This window comes from Varanus komodoensis, unplaced genomic scaffold (genome assembly GCF_004798865.1).
Source record: "Varanus komodoensis strain SLA01 unplaced genomic scaffold, ASM479886v1 scaffold46_3, whole genome shotgun sequence".
In the NCBI taxonomy this organism is placed as follows: domain Eukaryota; kingdom Metazoa; phylum Chordata; class Lepidosauria; order Squamata; family Varanidae; genus Varanus; species Varanus komodoensis.
This window is the reverse complement of record NW_025336044.1, coordinates 6,282,248-6,291,040: the sequence shown is the minus strand read 5'-3', so window position 1 is coordinate 6,291,040 and position 8,793 is coordinate 6,282,248. Positions and strand designations below refer to the sequence as shown.

At 48.9% G+C, this 8,793-nt stretch overlaps 1 protein-coding gene across 1 annotated transcript in view; it reads right to left on the bottom strand.

The window, feature by feature from the left end:
- Window positions 1-467: 467 nt before the first annotated feature.
- The window catches only part of AGBL1 (AGBL carboxypeptidase 1), a gene marked incomplete at its 3' end in the record, with an annotated part of 102,536 nt that continues 94,210 nt past the window's right edge, over window positions 468-8,793 (bottom strand). The window contains exons 10-13 of the mRNA XM_044445006.1: window positions 4,260-4,376; window positions 3,543-4,126; window positions 2,153-2,236; window positions 468-554 (exon numbers count right to left, since the gene is read on the bottom strand). Coding sequence (XP_044300941.1) covers window positions 468-554; window positions 2,153-2,236; window positions 3,543-4,126; window positions 4,260-4,376 — 872 coding nt within the window. The remainder of the gene's footprint in view (window positions 555-2,152; window positions 2,237-3,542; window positions 4,127-4,259; window positions 4,377-8,793) is intronic.

Sequence of the window (8,793 nt, the reverse complement as noted above, 5' to 3'; positions counted from 1 at the left end):
CTCTCTCTCTCTCTCTCTCTCTCTCTCTCTCTCTCTCTCTCTCTCTCTCTCTCTCTCTCTCACACACACACACACACACACACACACACACAAATGGATGCTATTTTCAGAGGGATGACCTGCAATGCAAGCATGAACCTACAGCATCAGGAGAGGCAAGCAAATCTGGAAGACTGCAAGAAATTAAGCCCAGACCTGCATGAGGTTTTGGACACAGATTCTGCACCTTAGACTTATGCTCTTACTAAGAAGCCCATGGCCAAGGTGAAGAAAAAAGCTGGGTTTTGTAAAAGGAGTAGCAAGGACTGGATATGAGTTGGTCTATGCCTGCTTGGAATTCTAAGCCATATACAATTGAGCTGCTCCCCTTGGAGGGATTCTGCTTATCTCAAAGCATCCTCTTTTTTACACAACTGAAGCAGAGCTTGCTATCCCTACCCTTGCTGCTGGGCATTTACGCTACTTACTCCCGCACTTGGATGGCCTTACGGAGATTTCCAGACTCAAATTTGGAGAAGAATTTCAGACAGTCTTGGGCACCAGCATTTAAAGAGCTGAAAAACAAGATGCAACATGTTTACTGCACTGCTCAGCAGAAAGGAGATGCTACTCCATATGCCCACTAGGGAAATTAACAGAAGGTAGTTGGGAGTAACAGAATCACAACCAGGCTATAATTGCTTGGGTCCCCAGTAGATTGACTGTAAAACTCATGTTTTCCTTCTCCTGTTTCAACAAGGAATGCTCATACGGGCAAAGACAGTGTTGGATTGGATGTTTCAGCTCAGTATGGCAGAAACCAAGATGCTCACCAAAATTCTCCAGATTTCTTTTCATGCTTAGTGCAGCTCACTCTCATTCTCTTTTGTGACTTGATGCTTGTGTGTTTGTGTTCTGGCCAACTGAATTGCCTAAACTGACATTATTCAAAAGAGTACCCTCCACCCCACGCTGATGAGAACATGGAGATGCGATTAAAAGAAAAAGAAATAGTAACAGCCTGCATTTCTTAAGTTGTGCCTTAACTGCACTCTGACTCAAGTCAGAATTTTTTAAAAATGATGTTTTTGTTAAAGTATATATTTTAAAGTATGCATCACTTGAATACCAGGAAGTGGCTTCAGGCATGGCCGTCTTCTCCAGTGAGTCATGACTTCCCAAAGTCAGTTAAGGCATTTTTACTTCCAGGGCAAGTACTGGCTTGATCATGAGAGAAAGGATGCATGAAGCACAAAAGTCTTACACTTCCTGTTCCTCTCTGTCTCCAGCTTATGCAAATGAGGTATTTTGCATCATGCATATCTCTTGGGAAGTGTGGAGGCTTCCATTAGGCACATTGGGCACATCTCTCCACTGATGGAGCTTTGGAAGCAGAACAAACTTGATCTTGCTGTTCATGTTATGTTATCACAGGAACAGGCAGTGCTCTGAATAACGATTAACTCTATGTCCTGTCGTAGTCATCAAAACCAAGTCATCCCAAGTGTGTATTGGTGTGTTGGTATTGGTAACAAACAAACAAACAAAAAAGTGGTCAGAAAGGGAAAAACCGTAAAAGGTACATTCCCTCTGCTTAAATCAATCCACCCAAACTCAAACCCAAGGATATGGAGCTTTGGGAAGAAGGAGAAGAAAGGACCAGAGTAGTTGGTAGATGCACTGGATTTTGAGTGTCATAGATGAACATTCTATAAGACAGATGTGAGGAAGACTGGATTTTTTCCAAGTGTTCGGACAAACACTCAAAAACTCTCACTTATGTTTTGGACAAGCCATAGACCTCCAGCAAAACAAAACAAAACAAAAATGAGAAGGGTTACTAGAGAGCTTCCCAACACTGGGAAACTTGTTTCCTTGGAGATATGCCAGAGCTTGCTTTTTGAGCATCTATCTGCTCCTTGCACACTTTCCCCTGATTTGGTTCTCAGCAGCTACAAACCAAAGCCCCAGGAAGAAAAGTCAGCATTACCCAATTACATTCAGGTGATTCTCCTTACCTTAGGCATTGTTGCCTATGAATGGAGACATTAGAATAAAAGAGGCTAGAAATTTAAATTTAAATAAAATTAGCACTAAGATGAGGGGTTTTGATCTGACTCCCCATGACATTGACCTGAACTTAAATAAATAAATAAATAAATAAATAAATAACCTGGAGCCATCTAAGTCAAATACAACTTGATTGATTGTGTCACCTGGCTGGATGGCACGGAGGACATCTTCAAATATTTTAGACCTATGGTGAGAAAACAAGGCTTGAACCAATTAGTGAATATGCACACAAAGAAACCTCTCCTAATTAACTACCCTACCCATTAAGTATAGTCATCATCTGAAGGTCTCTTCCTCTCCTCCTCTAGGGGAGGTTTGGAGGATGGGAACAAGAGAGAAGGCCTTCTCAGTGGTTGGCCCCTGATTGTGGGATACTCTCTCCACTGAGGTCTGTCTGGCCCCAACACTGTCTTCCTTCTGGCATCAGGACAAGACTTCCTTAACTCCTAAGCATTTGGCAGCATATAATGCAGTTTGATTTAAAACAAAACAAAACAGGTCTATTTGTGTAAAGCTGCTTTACCCATTTGTAGGTGAGTAGCTTCATATTGTCTTGCATGAGCATTGTTGCATTGTTACCGTCTTAGTATTTGTAAGCATCTCAGAAAGGATTGACAATTGGATAGCGCAGAAGTGTGTCGAGTGAAAATAAAATTACTGAACATCTCTATATGGGCCCAGATTTTAAGAGCATGGTGCAACTCCCATCTACACTTCTTTTCAACAAGTGGAATCAGCATCAACTTGTTGCAGTGCAAAATGATTCCAATCAGGGCTCCAATCAGCTAGTCATGCCCTTCCAGGTAATGCCATTCCATTCCCTTTATATGTCCTTCCCTTAAGCAATATTCCATGTTCTGAAGTGGCAGAACAGGCTCAGTCCTCACCAGATGGAGGAGGATTAGTGCCTCCCCACCCCACAATACTTCTGCAACACTTACAGCGCCAACTAGCACATAATCTCGTTTTTTTAGTGCTGCTGTTTGACTACGCATCCATCAGTACTCACTAGCCTGGTTTGCTATTAGCAAGAAAAATACCCCTTTCCTTTCTCCCCAGTGATGCTGCATAGCCTGGGGGCAGGGGGGGTCTTCTACTCCCCTGTCTTAGGGACGTGTGAAGCAGCAAAGTTCAGAATCAAAGATTATATGAACATTGCCTTGCCATTCATTTCTTGGCTGATTCTCACCACTTTTGCTGTCTGAAGGGGGGACTTAGGCAGACTGAGCAGCAATCAAATAGGAGATTTGTTTAATTTTTCCAAATTTGTGCAGAATTCCTCTATGGAATAAGCCCAAGCTGGTTCATTCAACTGTGGGGATTTGCACAAACAGAACTGGGATTTGGGAATATAGGGAACGCAAGAGAAATGCTTGTACTCATGTTTGGAGAGTCAAAGAGGCCATGCCTGCAGGTTTACAAGCAAGGCCAAAGGTCTCATACATCCCTCCCCTACTGTGATAACCGAATATGGCAGAATAATGACTTACCTTTGGACACTAGATCTCCTTTGCTGTATGGACTGGCTATAAGGAGGAGGCAGATGGCCCCAGAGATCTGGGAAGGCCAACACTCTGTAGTCTGGAATTGACTGGGTGCAGCCAGCTCTTGCCATGTAGAAGTGGGGGTTGTGGAAAGGGAGATTCCGTGGGTGCCTCTCCAAAAGCTTTTTCACTATCTCAGAAGCCTCCACTGTCTCCTGGCAAACAGGCTTGCAGAAATGCATGTTCTGAGGTTGGCTGGTCCTTTTGTCTTTGGCATGGAGGTGAAGAGAAGCGGCACAGCTCTTGTCTGGGATGTCACCTTCTTGGATGGAATTCACTGCAGCCTTTAATCCAGCCTGAACCACTTTTCCAGGTTCTTGAAAAGGTTTTCCTTGTTTCACCAAGCTCTGGACTGGAACCCTCAAAGACTCCTGTTGGGGTGATTTTTCTCCTTCTTCATGGAAACTCTCATTGCATTTGGGCTGATGATTTGGGGACGCAATATTTGGAATGAGGTGGAGACAGGAATATGTCAAGGTCCCAGGGATGTCCTCAAAGTTCATTTTATTCTCAGACTCTGCTTCTAATTCCTTTGTAAGATTTGGGGGAGAACAGAGAGGGAGGGAGGGAGGGAGAGAAGAACAAACTGATATGTTTCCTTCCAAATTGGGACAAGATTTGCATGGAATTGTTTTAAAGAATCATAACCCACAAGAGTCTTACCAGAAAGTTACAGTGAAGTTCTAGACACATGGCCTCATATTGTTGAAGTTCTGATTCTGGCCAGTTGAGCTCTGGTTTTGACAGGAGCTTGTCAACATCTGTCTCTAAGTCATCATCCTATCAGAGTAAGACACAGAAAACATTAAAGAATCTCCATCTGTGCCAACTCCATTTTTGGGAGTGAGACATCATCAATGGGCCACCTCCCTCAATGAGTCTACCATGGTCACCAGCTGCTGCTACCCCTCCTCCTCTTCCTCACCAATGCCTGCACACAAGTCATCAGTGGCACCTACTGCTCCTCATTCTCACCACCAGCACCATTATCTAGGCCAGAAGAAGAAGGAGACCAGCAGAGCTTGGGGGAGATGAAGAACAGCTGCAATGGCAGTGGGTTTTTTGGCAGTGGGTCTCTGTTGGGTATGAAGGAACATGATGGGCTCCTGACCATGCCTTCCCTTGACACTGGCCCAGGCCACATCCACAGCCAGGCTGAAGGCTATCCCATAGTATTTCAAATTCCAACATTATATAGGTATGTATAAGAAATTCATTTCAGTTCCTTTTTAATCACAGGTTCACAGCTTCTGGTTCTAGGTCCACAGCTTCTGGTTCAAACACAGATGCATCATCTGTGGTCAAAATCCAAGCATTTCTACATTGCAGTGCAATTCACAAACCAAGGGCACTGTGTTCAGCTCAAGCACACAAGTGAAAATTGAGCATAAAAATGCATGCCTTTGAAAAGGACAGGCAGAAATTCTTTAATCAAGAGAAGAAAAACATGCACATTTCAGAGATGTGCGCAATTGAACAAATATGCCCCAAATGCAAAGATTTTTATGTCAAACAGAAAGAACAGCCCATCTCACAATCTAGAGATCAGAGAACTTCAGTAATCTGAAGTTTTGCTGAAATGCACAACACCACCAGTACAACAATGCAAAAAAATTAAAATTGATAAAATGCAATAAAACAATGAGACCAGTTTCTTGGACGATCCATTTAGAAGGAGGGAACATGTGTACGGAGGCACACAAGCTTCCTATTACATCTATTTCTGGAGGATGTGCATTTGCTGTTATTATGAGGCATTTAGAAAGGAATGCAGAACAAGTTGAGCTCCCTCCCCTCCCTCCGTGGAACACCTGCTGCGCCGTGCTGCGCCGCACCACCGCTGCAGCTGCTGCCGCCATCACCACACTGGACCTGAGGTGCACCACCAAGCCGGAGGTCAGCTGATGCCACTTCCGTGGCCACTGCTGGGCTACCCCGGGGACGGAGAACGCCAGGGCCACGCCAGGGCCACGTCAGGGCCGCCGCCAACAGTGTGGAGGAGGGTGCCACCATCTTGCCGCCTGGAGGGTTTCCGCGCCCATCTCTGCTCCCCCCCTGCCGTCGTCGGTGAGAGCAACACCAGATTGGGGGTGGAGCATGCAGGCGGGCACTGGCTTAACCCGCCGGACGTGGCCTGGGGCTGGGCTGGATCTGAGCTCCCTCCCCTCCCTCCCTGGAACACCTGCTGTGCCATGCTGTGCTGCCGCCGCTGCTGCCACTGTCGCCACACCGGACCTGAGGTGCGTTGCCGAGCCGGAGGCCAGCTGATGCTGCTCCCGTGGCCACCACTGGGCCACCCTGGGGACGGAGGACGCCAGGGCCACGCCAGGGCCACTGCCGATGGTGCGGAGGAGGGCACCGCCATCTTGCCACCTGGCTGGTTTCCGCACCCCTCTCTGCTCCACCCCCACCAGCGTCGGTGAGAGCAACGCCGGATTGGGGTGGGGTGCACGCGCGGGTGCCGGCTTAACCCGCCGGATGCGACCTGGAGCCAGCGGCCTCTGGCCGGTGGCCAAAGGGCAACGGCCAAAGGACAGTCGCCGCCATTTGTGGCCGTTTGTGGCCATGCAGGGCTGGGCTGGCGACGGGCTAGGTCAGTAGGTGGAATTTTGTATCGGGGGGGCAGACGGGGAGTTTTATATTGTTTTAAAGTTTTAAAGTTTTATTGTATTTTAATTTGTTTTGATGGAGTCATCCCTGGCCATGTCGACGGTTGAGTTACCTGGGGAGCGCATGGGCGCCGCCATTGGGGTGGTCACGGGCAATGGACATTACAGCGGTGGGGGCTTAACGTGCCCGCGTAGAAGAAGGAGGGACAGATGGCTGACACTTGTCCCTCCTTCTGGTTCTACCCCCAGCCAGAGGGTTCCAGGTAGTCTTGTCAACTGCCCCTTGGGCCTGACAGTGCTGCTGCTTAATGCCAGGTTGGTCCACAATAAATCTTCCCTCATCCATGACTTGATTGTGGATGAGGGGGCCAACCTGGCTTGCATAACAGAGACCTGGGAGGGGGGGATGTCACCCTCTCTCAAATGTGCCCGCCCGGGTATCTGGTTCAGCACCGTCCATGCCTGGAGGGGAGGGGAGGGGGGGTCGCTTTGGTTTACCGAGCCTCCATCTCCCTCGCGGGACTTCCGGTCCCTTCGAGGCCAGGGCTGGAGTGCCTCTACTTAGTGTTGGGCAACCAAGACAGATTGGGGATTCTGTTGGTGTACCGTGTACCCTTCTGCCCAACAGACTCCCTGCCTGAGCTGACGGAGATCATCTCGGACCTTGTGCTGAGGACCCCCAGGATGTTGGTTCTGGGGGACTTCAATCTCCATGCCGAGACTGGTCTGACCGGGGCGGCTCAGGACTTCATGGCCTCCATGACGGCCATGGGGCTGTCTCAACATGTCACAGGCCCAACCCATGAACGTGGACACACTCTGGACCTGGTTTTCTCGACAGGGCAGGAAGAGGGTGGTCTGAGGGTGAAGAATTTATGTCTGACACCCCTGTCATGGTCAGATCACTTCCTCGTGAGGTTTGTGCTTGAGAGCAGCCTCTCCCTCTGTAAGGGTGTGGACCCGATTGTGTGGGTCCGTCCCCGGAGCCAGATAGATCCAGACAGATTCCTGAAGGCTCTGGGGGAGTTTCCGGCTGACAAGACTGGTGCTCCTGTCGAGGTTCGGGTCAAACTATGGAATGGGGAGATGACTAGGGCTGTTGACACGATCACTCCAAAGGGTGCTCTCCTGCCTGGCATAGCCCACTCTTCCCCTTGGTATACATCTGAATTGAGGGTGATGAAGCAGGCCGGGAGACGGCTAGAGTATAGGTGGAGGAGATCACGGGATGAATCTGACCAAACACACTTAAGAGCCCATTATTAGGTCTATGCTGTGGTGGTAAGGGCGGCGAAAAAGAAATTCTTTTCCGTTTCCATTGCCTCCTCAAAATGCCATCCGGCGGAGGTTTTTTGGGTGGTAAAAGGACTGGTCTGTCCTGGCCCTAAGAAAGATCTGGTTCCACCCTCGAAGGCCCACTGTGACGACTTTGCCAAGCATTTCAGGGAGAAAATCGCTCAGGTTCGTCACAAGCTAGACTCTACTAGTGACTCAGAGGCTTCTGGGAAGATACCAATGTCGCCGTCTGGTCCAAAATTAATGGATGAATTTCAGTTATTGTGGCCTGATGATGTGGACAAGGTGCTTGGACGAGTACGTCCCACCACTTGCCTATTGGACCCTTGCCCATCTTGGTTAATAAACAATGCCAAGCATGGGATTGGGACCTGGATCTTGGAAGTGGCTAACGCTTCTCTGAGGGAGGGTCGGGTACCTGTCCCTTTAAAGGAGGCGGTAGTCCAACCGGTCCTGAAGAAAGCGTCACTGGATCCAGAGATGGCCACTAATTATAGACCAGTGGCCAACATCCCGTTTCTGGGCAAGGTGTTGGAGCGGGTGGTGGCGAGACAACTCCAAGCACTCTTGGATGAAACTGATTATCTGGACCCATTTCAGTCCAGCTTCAGACCCGGGTACGGTACTGAATCTGCCTTGGTTGCTCTGTACGATGACCTGTGCAGGGAGAAGGACAGGGGGAGTGCGTCCCTGTTGGTTCTTCTGGACCTTTCAGCGGCTTTCGATACCATCAACCATGGTATCCTTCTGGATAGGCTAGCGGGATTGGGGCTCGGAGGAACTGCTTTGCAGTGATTCCACTCCTATCTCAATGGCCGATTCCAGAAGGTGGTGCTGGGGGACTATGGCTCTGCGCCATGGCAGCTATGCCATGGAGTACCGCAGGGATCCATTTTGTCCCCTTTGCTGTTTAACATCTACATGAAACCGCTGGGAGAGGTCATCAGGAGGTGTGGGCTGTGGAATCATCAGTACGCTGATGATACCCAGCTCTACCTCTTGTTTTCCACCAATCCAGGTGAGGCAGCGGCTGTGCTGAACCAGTGCCTGGCTGAGGTAATGGGCTGGATGAGGGCCAATAAACTGAAGCTCAATCCAGACAAGACGGAGGTCCTGTTGGTTGGTGGATCGGGCTTCGGAGAGGGTGAATTGAACCTTGTCCTGAACGGGGTTGCACTCCCTCTTAGGGACAAGGTGTGCAGCTTGGGAGTGCTCCTCGACCCAGAGCTTCCACTGGAAGCTCAGGTGACAGCGGTGGCGAGGAGCGCTTTCTTTCAGCTTCAGCTGATCCA